The 16949-nt window shown below is 42.3% G+C and overlaps 1 protein-coding gene across 3 annotated transcripts; it reads left to right on the top strand.

Annotated features, from left to right (window-relative positions):
• Nucleotides 1-953: 953 nt before the first annotated feature.
• Nucleotides 954-15726, top strand: ELF5 (E74 like ETS transcription factor 5). 3 transcript variants are annotated; one of them, XM_077820178.1, is made up of 6 exons: nt 954-1077; nt 8107-8340; nt 11972-12022; nt 13482-13550; nt 14699-14894; nt 15480-15726. In XM_077820178.1, the coding sequence occupies exons 1-6, from the start codon at nt 954-956 to the stop codon at nt 15574-15576; spliced, it is 771 nt and encodes a 256-aa protein (XP_077676304.1). In that variant the 3' UTR covers nt 15577-15726. The 3 variants fall into 3 exon arrangements, with proteins under 3 accessions (XP_077676304.1, XP_077676305.1, XP_077676306.1); XM_077820179.1 differs by lacking the exon at nt 8107-8340; XM_077820180.1 differs by lacking the exons at nt 8107-8340; nt 11972-12022.
• Nucleotides 15727-16949: the final 1223 nt, after the last annotated feature.

Below are 16949 nucleotides of genomic sequence, written 5' to 3'. Positions count from 1 at the left end.
AATGGAAAAGCAGAACTGAGCCACAATGATTTTCATTCCATTTCATTGCTTTTTTCCAGACCACTAAAACTGAATCAATAACAGTCAAAGTTCACACGGGAGCTCAAGGTTGGGGTCTCACAAGCCTTACCTAAGGAAAACTGTATGTGTGTGCATTTGCCCATCTGTCCTCTGGAATGGTCCTCCTGAATCCCTCTACTTCATGGACTATGTCTCATTTCAAATCTCATCTGAAAATGTAGCTTTTCTCCCTTGCCTTGATCTCTTAATTTCTCTCTCCATTTATTGTTTCACAATAGAATTGTATTATTTTCAATAATTCCGTAGACCAGTTTGAGATGAAAGTGTCACACAGTGAAGTTTTCTGTTATTATTAAACAAGTTTCTGCTTGAATTCCAGCTGTGACTATGCTCGAGAAACAAACTGAACTCCAGTTTGTGATTGATTTTCAGATACTGCACATTGTCCATAAACCATGGACTGTCTGATGTCTGCACTTGTATCTGATTAACACTGTAAGTGCCTTAAGTCCAGGACTATGTTTTGACAATTTGTTTGTCAAGGGACTTGTTCGATAAATGAAAAAATGATCTCAATAACTAATGATACTAATCCTGACCATATGTCTGTGTATTGTACTATAGGTCTGTTCTTCCCTTGGCTTTTACACATTTGCCACCTGTATACACACAAGAATCTATGGGAAAACTTCATACCACCCGCATCCATGTTGAGTCATAAATCTGCTTGCAGATCCTTTTAAACTGATAATGTTCTTGTTGAGCTCACTAACCTCTTCACTGCTGCTTTAAGTGGATGTAGCATAGATCCAAGGGTACTTTTCACAGGTACATGCCATTCCACATTAAAGCAGTTATGGATGTGCCCTTATGACTCAGGTCATTGACATTTTCTTGCCATGCTTTGACTATTATCTTAATATTTTAGGGGGATGTTGGACTCGGTCACTCACAGCACCTTTCTGCCAAACACAATGATCTGCGAGCCCCTGATGTCTTGGACAGAATTGTTTGGGACAACTGAGGACTATTATCCCATCTTTGATCATCAGACAGGTGTGTACATAGGCTCAGTTTGAAAAGATGTGTTCAATTAATATGTGCCCGAAAGGGGACTGAATTTACCGGTATTCCAATCAGCTCTGATGGGAAATGGCCTGGGCATGTGTTGCTCACTGCTGAGCCTATTGCCACGTTTATCTCTAATTCAAGCATTACTGCTCTGTTCAGGCACATAAGCTGATGGTGTGGAAGACAGGCATAGGGATAGCAACAATAATAGTTTGCACTTCTGTGGTACCTTTCAGCGAAGAATCATATATCTACAAGAGACTTGTGTTGCTTATGTCACTGTAGTGCATGGAGCCCTCATAAACATTTAATGGATTCCTCATCACAACATCCCTGTGGAATAGGGAAGCATTCTCCCTATTTTGTAGATGGAAAAGTGAGTCAGAGAAATCAAGTGATTTACTCAAGATCACTCAGCAAGTCTGTGGCAGACCCAGAAATTGAACCTAGATCTCTTGAATCTCACCCAGTGACCCCAAAAGAATTCCAGTGCTTTTCAGCTATTAATTAATTAAGTTTCTCAATTGAGCATTATCATCTTCATTTTGCAAGAAGGCAAACTGAGACCCACAACATTTCAGTGATAGTCCCCCTAGGTTACAGAGGGAATCAAAAGCAGAGTCAGGAATAGATCCCAGTATGCCTGGCTCCCAATCTTTTGCTCTGTCCACTTGAAACACAGCACTTGTTTTGAAGTCCCTTTGCCTAACAATGAATGTTATCCGTACTATGGAATAGTAATTTAGTTTGATGGAGTGACATCTCTTTGAATTTTCTGCAACTTTGTATACATTTATTATCCATAGTAGCAATGACCAGTTAAATACATAGTTAACATGTGAGGTTTGGGATTTTAAAAACCAACACAGATCTGTGGATTGTAGTAATACATCAATATTAACTCAATAATGCCCCCATTGGACTAGTTGCTGATAACTCCTGAATGTTTAGTGTACAATTTCCCCACAGTGTCCTTATGGAGATCCTACACTTCACCAGGCCACAAGACTCATCTGGGTAGTATAATTAGTTTTAAGGAATTCACTCCAAATGGCATGCTTCCAGACCAGATCCCTGCTATAGAGGTTCAGTTAGCATTTCCCATTAGAAATTCTTTTCCTTCCATAAGAATTTGATTCAGTTCCTGAATGGCTGGATTTTTTTTTTCCTCTCCTCCCTCAGGCTAAATCATTGAATATATTCAGGCTCTGAAAGAAAATAAAGCATAATCTCACTGATGTTACTGAGCCAAGCTTGTGGTGAAACTTGGATCTGACAGGTTTTCATGCAATATTTTCCCCCATAAAACTGTTTTTATGCCTTCAAATTACAAAGTTGGTGCTCTTACAGAACAGACCTTGTCCCCTCATGAGACAGTTTAAGTATTGGAGAACAGCACTTTTCAAAGAGTTTAAACCATAAAAGTTTATGATCATCATGGACTTCATGCTTGTTTCTGTGCTGCAAATCTTGGCCATTCAAAATTTTCCATGTGATTTGAAATAGAATCTGCTCCAAAGGGGCACAGGTCCCTAACGCTTCAGCTAAAGAAGAATCTCAAGTGCTGTGCAGGAACTAGAAGTTCTTGTTTGTGGGAAATTCTCTGATTTTGAAATTTGTTTTCATTTGGAATCAAAGCAAAAACAAAGAATTTCTTAGTTTCCTGTGAAACAAAATCTTGGGGGAAAGGGGGCGACTCATTTCAGGTAAATCAATGTTTTGTTTCAGCTTTGACTTTTTAAATTTTATCTTATCTTATAAATGTTAACCTTATCAAGATATCTTTCAGTTTTTTTCTAAACAAAATTTTGGAATGTGTCAATTTCAATGAATCTTTGTATTTCCCAATGGAAAATCATTCCATTGGAAAATTTTCTACCCATGTAGTTGTGCAGTTCAGACTCCATCTAGTTAAAGGTCAATATTGCACATAGACACTGCAAGAACATTAGACTGTCTACTGTAAAGTAATTGAAATGTTTCATAAGCTTACATCAATTTCACTTTGTGCTGTGATTCTACCTGAGATTGCATACTAAGATGGGTTGGGCAGGGTATGTACTTGGCCTTCATTTGACCCTGTCTGCAGCTGCATCTCCCCTTCCACTTTTCTCCCTAGGATTGCTCAATGTTGGATGCTTTGACACATTTCTAGCATCCTTTAGGGCTGCAATAACTTTTCCTGTGAGCTGATTTAAAACATTCTTATAGAACCAACTACATTGTTTTCACTTTTTTTCCCTTCCCCAGTAGCCCAGGAATAAATTTCACGCATATTTATATTATATCAGTGCTAGCAATGCTATACAAGTAGACTTAGGATCGAAAAGGAAGACAAATACTTCATAGATCTGAAGCATGAGAGGCATTTAGGCCAACACAGTAAGGTTTTCCCCAGACTGTAATCTGGCAAAGATAAGAGTCAAGATACCTACACTTCTTGGAAAAAAGTACCATAGGATTTCGAATACGCAAGTGTGAGCTGAGTTCCTCCTCACATAAAATAGTGGAGAAGACTTGACAGAACTGCAGGAGCCTGTAATGAGACAGGCAGAATTTCTGAGATGACTGAGTGCAAAGTGTAGCTCTGGTCTCATCACAGTTAGAACCATGCTAGGGATAAACCACCTGTATTTACACAGAATTATGTCTTGTAAGATTCTAGCTCACTTTCTCTTACAGCGTGGAATTGGTCTATGGAAAAGGGCTATAGAATTGATCTACTGTACAGACAAACATGTTATATGTAACCAGGCTCTGCTACATTCATCTGATGTCGATACAGCAGCGTTTTTCCCTGCACTAACATGTATATCTTGTTGGTTTGTCAGTACAGCTGTGCATGAACCAGTGCATTCTGGGAAAATCTGAACAGGTATCCCATACTGCCTTGAGTACAGAGCACGGTTATAGAAGTCAGTGGTAAAAATCCCTGTGCCTGCTTGAGTCCTATCTACACTAAGTCTTTGATCTTTGTTACCACAACTCCGGAAAGGTCCAAGTCATGGTTGGAACTCTGTGGCTCCCACTTATCTCTGCTTTCAACTTCCCCTCTCCCCTAGAGACCTGTAGTCATAGGTGCTGAAACTAGGGCTGCATCAGGGGGCTGCAGCACCCCCTGGCTTGAAGTGGTTTCCATTATATATGGGGTTTACTGTTTGGTTCAAAGGTTCTCAACACCTCTACTATAAAAATTGTTCCAGCACCCCTCTAGTTCTAGGCACACTTCTAAAATGTTTCTGTGCTGGCTGCTGAGTGATTTATTTGCTCCCCCCACCTTATCTCACCCGGATACTTTTCACTTAGAATTTCACTACACAGCAAGGAAAACGTATCTGGTCCTTTCTCTCCCACTCAAAGGAAATGTGTACATCTCCTGTGGATGCTCTGTCCTATTGCTGATCTTTCTTCCAGAAGAGTATTCCAAATTGCATAATCTTTTGTTACAGTGCATACCCCAACAGAAGAGAGAGCTACTCAGGAGCTAAACTTCAGTGTAAGGAGTAAAGGAAGAGCGTTTTTGAAAATGCCAGACCTTCATGTCAACACCTTCTGAGTGCCCGTGACATATGTCAGCACTTTTTGGGGCCTTAGAATATTTTCTGACTTCCAAAAAGAATCCTATCTTTTTAGAAGCCAATAGAGAAGCTAATCCTGACAAGAACTGTTCCATGAAAGGAACATGCTATGGCCTTTATATTGCCAGCAAAGCTGATATTTATCACGGTCAAGTCAAATCAAAATTTCAGAACCAGTTGCTTAAGTATTTCAAAGTTACTTACTGTATTTTTTAACTGGAACAGTTAAGAGGAACAGTTGCTTTTATTTCATGTTACCCTAAGGCAGGGATTGGCACACAGCCCACCAGGGTAAGCCCCCTGGCGGGGCGGGCTGGTTTGTTTACCTGCCGTGTCAGCAGGTCGGCCGATCGCAGCTCCCACTTGCTGCGGTTTGCCTCTCCAGGCCAATGGGGGCCGTGGGAAGCAGCGGCCAGCACATCCCTCGGCCCACACCGCTTCCCGCAGCCCCCATTGGCCTGGAGCGGCGAACCGCGGCAAGTGGGAGCTGCGATCGGCTGACCTGCTGACACGGCAGGTAAACAAACCAGGCCACCCCGCCAGGGGGCTTATCCTGGCGAGCCGCAGGCCAAAGGTTACTGATCCCTGCCCTAAGGGAATTAAAAATAGATATACCAAAGGAGCAAACTTCATTTAACTCTTCAACACATCGGAAGGAAATTGTGGCCTTGACCCTCACCCCATCTCCTACATAAGCAGAAAAAAATCCAAACAGCTCAAGGATCCCAAAGGTTCAAACAAGACAACACCAAAAATATAGGGCTGGATTCATGCCTTGGTGCCTCCACCTGATTTGGGAGTAAGGTAGGCTACCCTTTTCCCATTCTGCCAGGAGGCCTGGAGCCAGCCCTCACAGTCCCCAACACTGTTTCTATGCCTCTTCTGGCTAGCCTCCAGAAACAGGGTTCCGGTGAAGCACAGCTGACTTTCAAGCTGCCCTTCTCCAGCAAAAGGCCTGAGGGGGGATGGTGGCTGTACAACTACTTCTCTCCCACCACGACTCAATCATCCTCTGGCACAGCTATACACACAGTTCCAGGGCCTATAGAATCTGATCCAGTGTCCACCTGTAGGCCACAGCTGACTTCTTTCTTTATAAAGGACCAAACAAAATCTCAGATTCAAATATCCTCAAAGGTTTGAGAGTCCGAAACTCAGATCCAAAGTTTGCGTCTTTTGCCCACATCTCCTCCTTTCTAGACTGCCTCCCTTGGATGGGATGATAGATCCTCATGGGGTCTATGACACTGAAGAATACGTTCAGCATTATTTTAATTCTATATGCACAAATAAATGGAGATATTTACAGTACATGAAAGAACACACTTGTCCTGTAAGTTTTAAAACTTAATGAAAAAGATCTTAGTTATATTATAGAAATCCATTTAGCATGCAAGATCCGTGTTTCAGACATTGTCACAATTTTGAACCATTCCATTAATTTCATTGGGGCAATTAAGTCTAAAACAACAGCAGCATTTACACCCTGAAGTAAACTGCCTGGCGAGGCTGATGACAAAAAAAATTACAGTTCATATTGTTTGCATGCACTGCCATCTGATTGTATATTGCATATATTTTTCATACAAACGGTGTCCCAAAACTAAATGTATGGGGTTAAAAATGTAATCTGAACATGAAATAATAAATCCTGGCTGCTTGATTGGAAAGAAGAATTAGGAAATCTAAAATGAGACAAAAGATGCTTTCAGAGGAGATGTGAACAGAAAGGAAACAGTATCAATCTAATCTAACTACTTTCCTAGATAAGTATAATATTTTCATCCCTATGGTAGTTACGTGCCTTTCCCTGGCTATTTACTGTCATGTGTTTGCTCAGTCATGATTAGTAGAGAGCCAGAGCCTCAGATGGTTTAAATTGGCATAGCTCTTTTAAAATGAATAGAGCAATAGTCTCAAAGGCTGATATTTCTGTCACTGGCCCAGAATCTCTCCTGAGGCAAATCATTACTTTTCCTCAAGGACTCCAGTATAACAAACAGAATCTGTCTGAGTATAACTAAAATAGTTTGTCTAGCGAGTTAATAGAAATAATGAGTCTAGGAGGCAGAATTTTGTTTCGATTTTTCACAGGCTTTAGTAAAATGCATCCAAAGCTAAAGGACATTCTAGCAGTTGCTCCATACAGGCTGTACCTGCACAGATATCCAGTGGGAGCTGCTTGCAAGATGAAGGCCTTTTCCATGTACGTTTCCCTCTAGTATCTGGTTTGCAGGTACAAAGCCTCCTATTACAGTTAGCTACAGGTGTTCTCTGTTAGCTCAAGTGGTAGAGATCTGTGCTTACATCTAAAGATACAGTATTCAAATCCCAGCTCCCCTGTATATGTGATCTATATAGTAATAATGGCTGTTGACTACAGCGTGTGCCTTTGTTACACTGCTCCTACTTTCAGCATCAGAACTAGTTTTTAAAAAAAACTACTCTACAAACAAATCACAGAAAAAATAATGTTCAGGTTTTATGATAAAATAATAGCAACAAGATTTTCTCACTAACTCTTTTGCTGATTGAGAAACTTTTTCACATTTGTTGAAAAAATGTTGACACTTTTGACTGAAATATTTTTAGACTAAAATTTGCCTACCCGTTCAACTAGCATCTTTCTCTTTCCTTTATCTGTCAGAGATGCTTCCCTAAAAAGAACTTTGCCGGGAACTACACATTGCACCATCTAGTGGCAGTCTCTAATATAACAAGTTAAAAAAAGGTTCACAAAACCCTAACACTTACTATGTACTTCAGGATGAATTGCGTGATGATAACTTGCTGGGTATAGCTGTGAAAACAAGCATTTCCCTTAGTAATAAACTTACAATATTTACCTACCTGCCAGGGGTATTGTTAGGTTTCTTTAAGGCTTGTAGCGTGCTTTGAGACATCTCTCAAGTGACTCAGCCTCTCGTTATGAGAAACATTGCTCATTTTTATTGCAAAATGTACTATGCGCCAGAGAAATTTGGTGTCCCTTCACTTTTTTTGTTGACAATTTATTTACATCAGAAGGAAATAACCATGAAATTTAGGCGAGAAAGAGAGTTATTCACGCTAAAGGATTTGATCCCACAGTATTTTAATTATCCTGCATTGATATTTTTTGTGCCTCTCACTTTGGGTCAGTGTTTCATCTTGTGTATCACACTTGGGGTGTGATAGATTGAGAGGAATGTGCTTTTGAGATCCTCCTATAATAATGTTCTACACAATAATTAATAATAATACCTTAGGTGCAAAAGGCTGTAATACTAGGCATCAAAACATAAGTAGACAATATTAAAAGGAATAATTGAGGAAGCTTGTGGTTTTACTAGAATAAGGTACAGGAACAACTCTTGTTTGGAACATGCTTATTGGAAAGAATTTCAGAATGTAAGTATTTCAGCTTCATTTCTCTCTCCTGCTGAATCTCTTGCAGTCGGCGATTCTTGCTGGACATCTATTCACCCAGAATACTGGAGTAAACACAATGTCTGTGAGTGGCTGCAGTTTTGCTGTGACCAATACAAGTTAGACGCCAACTGCATCTCCTTTTCTCACTTTAATATTAATGGCTTACAGCTGTGTAACATGACCCAGGAGGAGTTCACAGATGCTGCCGGCGTTTGTGGCGAATACCTTTATTTCATCTTACAGAACATCAGGATACATGGTTAGTGTTTCAGAGATTGAATGCAAAACAAAAAATGCTTCAAATTTTGTGTGAACTTTATGCTAGTGGAAGGCTTGCCTGACAGCCCTGGGACTAAACTCCCTTATTTATTCACAGAAGAGGCAAAGCACATCTGGTGTCTAGATACTACAATGATCAGCAGATTAGAAATGCAACAGATAGAAGATAGCATAGGCAACAAGGTTACTGGCTTCCCAACTGTGCCCCCTCAATGTCACTCAAGCCTGACTTGACAGGTTCAGCTGTAGGAGTAAGACCATAGTTCAGACTCCATGGCCCCTTCAGTGCTTGGCTTCTCCACTGAGACTGTCCTGGATGCAAAATGTGGTGTTTTAGCTCAGGTAGAACTGGACTGAGCCCACCAAACTGGACTAAGGCCATTTAACATAGACCAACACAATATACTGCTACTGTGTTCCTCTCAAAACATCAGAGGTTGCACTGTTTATCTGATGGTGGGCATGATGTTTTGTTTGGCACATGCTATCAGTATAATGTATAATACAAATATGAGACCCTCATTAATATACTTGCCATTATTCTCAAATACAATCAATTTTCTTTACTGATTTTCCACCTCATTTTTTGCTTCCTAAAAGATTAAAAGATTTATTGCTGCTTAAGTGAATTTAGGCTCATAAACTTCTAAACTATTGCCTGTCTGGCATAATTGAAGGAAAGTGAAATTTCTTCTACAGCTAGCCTTTATTTTAGATTCCAGGAGATTAATAGGATGGTTCTGTAGGGTTCAGTTCTGATGCTAATTTAGACGGCTGACTTTTCGTTGACCAGGACAGGGAGACTTAGCAAGTCTACTCCAGTGCCACACTATTTTTCCCATCTCCAGATGGATTATACATTGTTGGGTAATTATTTATAGAGCTAGACCCAATCCTGCAATGCATTCCAGCTGCTTTGTGCCTCTCAGTGATTCAAGGCTTTCCTAAAGCTGGCTTACCTGGCTACTTCAGGATTCTCCTGGTCTAGGAGAATTGTTGAGTGGTGTCGAGTTGTCATAGGGCTGCTGGCAACTGATGTAGTAGGTATGTCCATGGCAAAAAGGGGCATGGCCTAAGCATCCCTCCACTCTAGCAATACCTGGCTGCTAGAACAGCCCCTGGAGGGCCATGAGTGACTGACAGTGCAGGCCTTTCTTTGCACTTGCTCTTTACTGCTGGGAGCCACTGTGGCTCCAGGCCCAGGCACTGAGAGCAGGTAGTGCGTTCCATGTTCCCCACATTCACATCCCAGAGGAGAAGGGAAAACAGCTTGACTCCAATGCAGAGGTGATGAGCAGACGGAGGACAGGGCGCACAAGGAATGGGCTAGGAGCAGAGGACAGGGACAGGTTGAGGGCAATACACATGAGGGGGACACGGACAGGCTGAGGGGGAGAAGAAGAATTGGGGATGAGTTGGTGAAGGGACATACTAGGAGTTGATGCTCTGAGGATGAATCAGGGTTGTGCAGTAAATGAGGCTGCTGTCCACAGGAACCCTGTCATACTGGTTGCAGAAGTTAGAATGTGGGTGGTGAATGAGACGGGACTGCAGGAGAAAAAATGGTCTTGTGTTTTTAGGCAGTCGACTGCTGCTCTGGAATATTGGCTTTTATCCCTGCCTCTGCCATAGAATTCCTATGTGCTGCTGGGCAAGTCACTTGAGAGGAGACTTTCAAAAGCACCTAAAGGATTTAGGAATACACATCCCATTGAGCACCACAGGAAAATCCATGATGAAATTAACAGTTCTGTACAAAGTGCAGGTGTCGAACTAAGTTCCCTCTAAACTGTGCGGCTGCACAGCAACCTATTAAGCGCCGCAAGAGGCGCTCAGGGCTGCGGCAGGGAGAGATTCCTCTCCCACAGAACCAGACCAGCCATGGGCCTGCCGTGGCCAGGGGAGAGGCATCTCTCCCACAGCCCCAACCCAGCCCGGGCCGGACTTGCTGCGCAGGGCCTCGTTCAGCCGAAACGCACGCTTCCAAGCCCCGCTCTTGCCGAGGCTCTGACACAGCGGCAGCAGTGCGACTCAAACGCACCGTGCATGAAACAGGAGGCGCGGTGCTTTGCCATTATGCCCTGCGCAGCAGCTAAGCATGCTCCCCCGGCTCACCCAGACAACAGCCAGCGAGTCTCCTAATGCGGAGCGAGTGCTGGGCGCACTCTGGGCCGCAGCGCGTTGGGGCCGGGGGAAGGGTGCCTCTCCCACAGCCGGTCTGGCCCAGGCTGGGTTGGGGCCATGGGAGAGGCACCCCTCCCACCCAGCCCAGGTACTGCTGCAGGGAGAGAGAGTTGGGGGGAGTCCTCTCTTCCCATCGCAGCCGAGGCAGCCTGCACACCAAACCCCTCATCCCCGGCCCCACCCCAGAGCCTGCACCCCCAGCCGGAGCCCTCACCCCCTCCCTCCACACCCCAACCCTCTGCCCCAGCCCTGAGCCCCCTCATCCCCAGCAGCACCCCAGAACCCTTACCCCGAGCCAGAGCCCTTACCCCCCACCCCAACCCTCTGCCCCAGCCCTGAGCCCCCTCCCACACTCTGAACCCCTCAGCCCCAACCCCACCACATGAATTTTGTTATGTGCACCTATATGGAGGCATGTGTCACCCATCACCTCCATATTGGTGCACATAACAAAATTCATTCCACACATGGGTGGGAAAAATTAGAGGGAACACTGGTGTTGAATGGTGTGCAGTAAATAAGGCCTGTGATGAAAAATGATGAGAAATACCTAAATAGCTGCTTATTCAGTGTGCATCATCCATCCTGTGCACTGAATTAGGTTGGGGTCCTATAGAAAAAAACCCATATGTGATTATGCAATTAAAGGCCTTATCATAATGCATATGCACAAAGAGGGCAAATTATGGTTATACAGGCAACCTTAACTTTGGCATTGCCTAAACTGAGTGCCGGATTTTGCAACCTGAATTTTCTTTCACTGAAGGGGTCTTTGGTATGTAATACGTTTATTTAATAGTCTGAGCACTCTTGCTGCTGTACAGAGATGCTGCTGCTCTATGGAGTTTGCTACAATAGAGGATCTCTGCTTGAAGTAGTGGAGGGAGAAGTGAAGAAATGGGCTTTTAAGGAGAGATCTGATGAAGGAAGAGGGACTAATCTAAGTGTACAGGACAATAAGGAAAATGGCAAAAGTGAGAGCTGGAGAAAGATACAAAAGGATCAGGTAGACAGGAAGCATGGCACAAGCCAAAAAGAGCACAGCAGGGCCATTAAGAGGTAATGAGAGCAGAGAAGCATGCTGAAGTAGGTGATACCTGTTTAGGGCCTTGAAGACAAGGATGAGGAGGTTGACCTTGATATGGGAAGTAAGAGGAAGCCAGTGAAGGGATCTGAAGATAGTTGTGACAAGGTCAGAGAAGTGGGCTGGAAAGCTGATCTTTAGCAGCAGGCTTTGCATAGACAGGAGACTAATCTTCCTTGTTGCAATTTATATGTTTCTATATTCTCTATTGTGAGTTTATATCCAGACATTCTAATATAGTGGGGAAAGGGCTCTAGCTGTGCCTTAAGGTTCAACGTAAAGTTGTTCTGCACAGTGTGTGCGAGAGAATTGAACACTGGATTGCATGTTTTCCTCCCCACAGGCATTTCCTTTTTTAATGACATTGAAGAAACCAAGCCACCTATCAAAGATTGTAAGTAACCTTGTTTTGTACATGCAAAGCTCTATTCACTAGGAAAGATGCGGTGTGTTCTATGATTAGCAATACTTCCAGAGGCAGCAGTTCAAGGGATTTTTACAAGTGAGAAAATACTCCGAAAATTGTCTCCACTTGAATGCTTTAAATGAAAGACTCTTGTGGTGGGTAGGGAAAGACTGATGAGGTTCCCAACATTGGCTCCTTTTTCCCCTTTCCACTAAGGACCTAGCGCTATCACTGAGGCAGAGTCCCTGGGTATGCCTGGGCTTACTCATGTTCTGCCTGGCTATAGGCAGTGTGGAAAACCCTCTGACACAGGATCACATGTTTCAAGGCAGTACAGAGTGCACTGAACAAATGACCAGAGGTGCCAAAATGTCACTCCAGGAAGTGGGTAGGGAAGCACACTGGTGCATTGACCTGCCATCATATGGTGATGGTGATGTGGCATTGTCTTGTATGTAATTCTAGTTAATGCCATTTGGGCTGGCAGGAGGATCTCAATTCCAGAATTTCAGCACGAAAAGAATGAGTCTCTTTTTCAACTCAAGACTAAGAACTCTCACAAGAGGCTGCAGCAAACTCAGAAACCCCGGGGGATCAGCCCTTCAAAAGGAACATCTAACACACACACACACACTGAAGAGTGGGTTGCACAATAATGCAAAGTTCTGACCCCAGGCATCATAAAATGTTTCCCACCTTGATTATTTTGTAGCTCTCTGCTACTCCATTCAGGGAAGTGGCTTTCCCGGTTTTCTTTGTTTTAGTACCACTGCTACAGAGAGAGAGCCCCAATACTCACCTTGAAGAACTTGTTATCCGTGTGCAAGGCAGGACAGATCTGCTGATTTGTAGAAGTTGCAGAACTAGTGGTGTTAATCAGCCTTTGAGATCCCTCCTTCAGTCCCCTCTTCTGACCAGCTCTGCTTATGTCACAGCAATATCATGACAGGCCCCCTTTCTCTAATTGGGTGATATGGCTTGCATCTCTGCAGTGTTGTTGCCAAATCTCACATTCCTCTTTGCTGTAGCGCTTTGGCCATATGAACCCTCAACCACAGTGTAGGCTGAGTGCTAAGCCAGGAAAGTCCCAGGTTTCACATCACAGATGTATATGCAGTTGTTGAAGACAGTCCTAAATTCCCTAAAACCAAATTATCCAGACATACTTTAGATGATATATAAAATGGTTTCATTCTTTTTTTTCTTTGTGGTGCTTGTCTCTGTCAAATTGTTCCACTGCAAGTTAATTATTCATTTTGGTTTATCTTTATGATAAAGCTGTTTATTTTTTATTAAAAGATAACTTTAACAACGGATCACATCCCCAGTTTGACTCAATGTTGCATGACATTTGAGTAGGTGAACACATTGCCCTTTTGACCACATTATCACCAGATTCTAATTCCTCCTCCTTCACGTGTCATGTTATTTTGTAATTCTGTTCCAGACAATGATAAGGCATGCCTGAGAACAGGGGGCACGAAGAGTCAAGAATGTCACAGCCGTGGTAGAACAAGTAGGTATATATTTGAAATGCAGAACTTGTGCTTGAAAGATTACGAGATGTATAAAGCCCTGGTTTTAAATGCTTGTCACAAAGGGGTGAATCACTTAGCGATACCCCAGATAAGCAAAACATAAAGTGGTGGTTGGTACAGTGTTGCCATCTCTCACAATTGTAGCATGAGTCTCGTTACATGGGTGCTTGCCTGGAATCAAAAGAATCTCAGCTTTCATTTTATTAAAAAAGTGACCTTCTAGCCTTCAGAGTTGTGGAGAGAAGCTGGAAAACGAAAACTGAGTGTAACCTAAAGGCTCAAAATCCAGGAGGCAAATAAACAAACCCAAATGAATTATTTAAAAAAAAAAAAACCTCAGGATTTTTTTGAAGCCACTCATGATTTTGGAAGGCCTGGCTGAAGATTTCTGAATGCTTGAGGTTGGTAATATTGGGTTTGCAGCTTCACCATTTGCCTGGTTCCTGGAACATTACTTACTCAGAATCTCCTTAAGCATGACACATTCATGCACACACGGTAACCAGGTGTGTCCACTTTCTTAGGAGATTCTTGTCCCTTCCAGAGCATTTGGAACTCAGGCAAGCCTCAGGCTTAAATTGTAGCACCCCAGAGAAATCTACCTGTGTGGGGAAGTTTGCTCACCTGCTGCCAATGCTGTAAATGTTCATGGATAAAGGGGAATTTGATCACAGCTGTTAATCCAGAACCTTTTACCAGCACTAAATTCATGTCAAACCTTTTGAAATTAATCTAAAGATGGGCTTTAAAAACAATCCCCAAATCCAGCTGTCCTTTATTAGGGAGTTCCATTACTATTCTGTGGAAATCCATACTGATTCCTGGAGGCTAAACCTGTCAAGGATGCAACTTCATCCCAACTTTTTAAAGGACAAAAATTCAAAATTTTACTGGGGTAAAAGACAGATTCTAGAATTAGTTCCTTTTCAAGGTCAGTCTGCAGCAGATAATTTGATTCTGCTTACAGATAAGCAATGCACTTGATTTTGTAAGCAAAATGGATTCCAGATATAAGTGGTTAAAGATCTTGAGCACAGTCTGACAAACCTGCTGTACTGATTATTTCTATGGTTATAGTACTGCGTCTCTCAAAGTCTGTTAATCTTCTGTCCTTTTCCTGCTGAAGGCCTGCAGAGTTCTCACTTGTGGGAATTTGTAAGAGACCTTCTCCTGTCTCCAGAAGAAAATTGTGGCATTCTCGATTGGGAGGACAGAGAACAAGGCATCTTTCGGGTTGTTAAGTCAGAAGCCCTGGCAAAGATGTGGGGACAAAGAAAGCGAAACGACAGAATGACATATGAAAAACTGAGCAGAGCGCTCCGGTGCGTTAATAGGTGAAAATGCCACCACATTACTCATAGTGTGTTATATGAGTCCATTTCACACAATTATATTGATTGCATAGCTTTTTAGTGTATTATCCAAATGTCAAGAGACAGAATCATGGCTCTTTTGGTTACAGATAAGATTACAGGGCCAGATTGTCGCCTGGTATAAATCAGCATAACTCCATGGAAGGCAATGGAGCTATTCTGACTTACATGGGCTGAGAATTTGGCCCATGGCTTGTAATGTGACACTATCTACCTTTCCTTTGCTTTGGCAATAATTCTATTGCTTTGGCAATAATCCTAGCAGTTCATTCTGAACTGTGGTCATCTTAGAAGCAAAAACACACATGCAATGTTTGTTTTAAAAGGAGCAAATTTCACCCTTCATGAAGTCTGGGAAAGCTTTAAACTCAATAATGCAAGCTGATCTGGGGGTGTGAAAATATCCATTTAACAGAAAGAAAGGATTGCTGTTTGATGGAAAACATCAGATTGACTGCTCTGTTTTGTTTCTATCGTGTATTACTTGGGAACGATTCCTTTAAAGTAAATACCACTTCTGTTTTGTTACTGCAGGTATTATTATAAAACTGGAATTTTGGAACGCATAGACAGAAGGCTAGTGTACAAGTTTGGAAAGAACGCCCATGGGTGGCAGGAGAACAAGCTCTGAACTAACTGTCCCATTCATCAGACTGATTATGCAATCTGCAATATAGTGTCTGACTGCAGTAGACATTTGAGAGAAGGAATTTTTCTCCTGCATCTCTCCTCTACTCCAGTCTGGAGCTGACAACTGTTTCTGAGAGACTGGCCAGAGCAACACATGACAGCACATGAATGGGGTGGCTCTTCCCCACTATATACTTTGTGACCAGCATTAGCTCTTATGAAAATAACACTTGTGATGCAGCTCAAGGTTTTCTTGAGAGGAATTGTTTTTATCTGTGGCACCTCTTCCTATGCCAACAAGGGCTATCTTTTGTTGTTGCCTATCAGCTCTCAGTATGAAATTCTTGCTTCCTGCTGACATTTAAAAGAAGTTGGTGAGGATTTTGTGTGTGTGTGTGTGTGTGTGCGTGCATGAGCAATAAGGTTCTTAAATATTTTACAGAACATACGGTCTTTTTTTCCTTCCCTTGGTTAGAAAGTCAGTATTTTGGTTCATTTAGAGACAATACCATTGTGGTCAGCCTGTGTTCCAAGGGTCCGATTCTCAGGTCTGCTACACTCCTTGGTGGTGGAAGATCTGGCCAGATGAGAGTCCCCCCCATATATCCACAGAATTAATCTGTCCAATCAAGCCAGTCATCCATAAGAAAAACAGGGTTTTAAGCACTAATCTGATTTCCTCACTTAGCTACTAATTTGACTTCTGCAAATGTATTTTGCAGATTTTACTGTACATACTATGAATGGTTCATTGCAAGTTTTGTTAATTAGTTGTGATTGATCACATGGTATTAATTCTGTTCCTTGATTGGGTTGGCATAACTCTTACTGCAAGTACTTTTGGTGCAACTATTTATCTATGAACTAAAAATTGACTTTCCACAAACACTTACATGGGAATTTGAACTTTTCTTTCTATGAACCTCCATGAAAGTGAAACTTCAGTGCTTGGGGAAAGTAAGCCTGAAAGGGAGCAAGCATCATTAGAACAGTTGCAAATGAATATTTGTTGAAAACTGTATAAAAAATTCACCCAAATCTCTACAGAGAATGGCTGAGAACTTCAAAGCAGTCTACAGCATAGAGCCACACATCTTTTATTAAAGTTAATGTGTAGCTAAATGCCCTTGACTGCTCAGATTTCAACCAATGGGTACATTTGTTAGAGTAGAAGGTAGTATCTGAACAATTCAATGATATTTTTGAAAGCTTCATGGATGTACTATAGTTTAACAAAAATATTGCCCTTTCCACCTTAAGGGCTCAGGAATCCCCTTTTAGTACTACCTCAGGTGGCATTTTGAGGGTATAAATGAGGTTCTGGTCTTGTTTTCAAATGAGTCGCTCTTCTGCGTGTTTCTCTGTGGAACCTGA

Source organism: Eretmochelys imbricata, chromosome 6 (assembly GCF_965152235.1).
Source record: "Eretmochelys imbricata isolate rEreImb1 chromosome 6, rEreImb1.hap1, whole genome shotgun sequence".
Lineage (NCBI taxonomy): Eukaryota > Metazoa > Chordata > Testudines > Cheloniidae > Eretmochelys > Eretmochelys imbricata.
The sequence above is the reverse complement of the archived record's forward strand: the minus strand, read 5'-3'. Positions and strand labels throughout refer to the sequence as shown.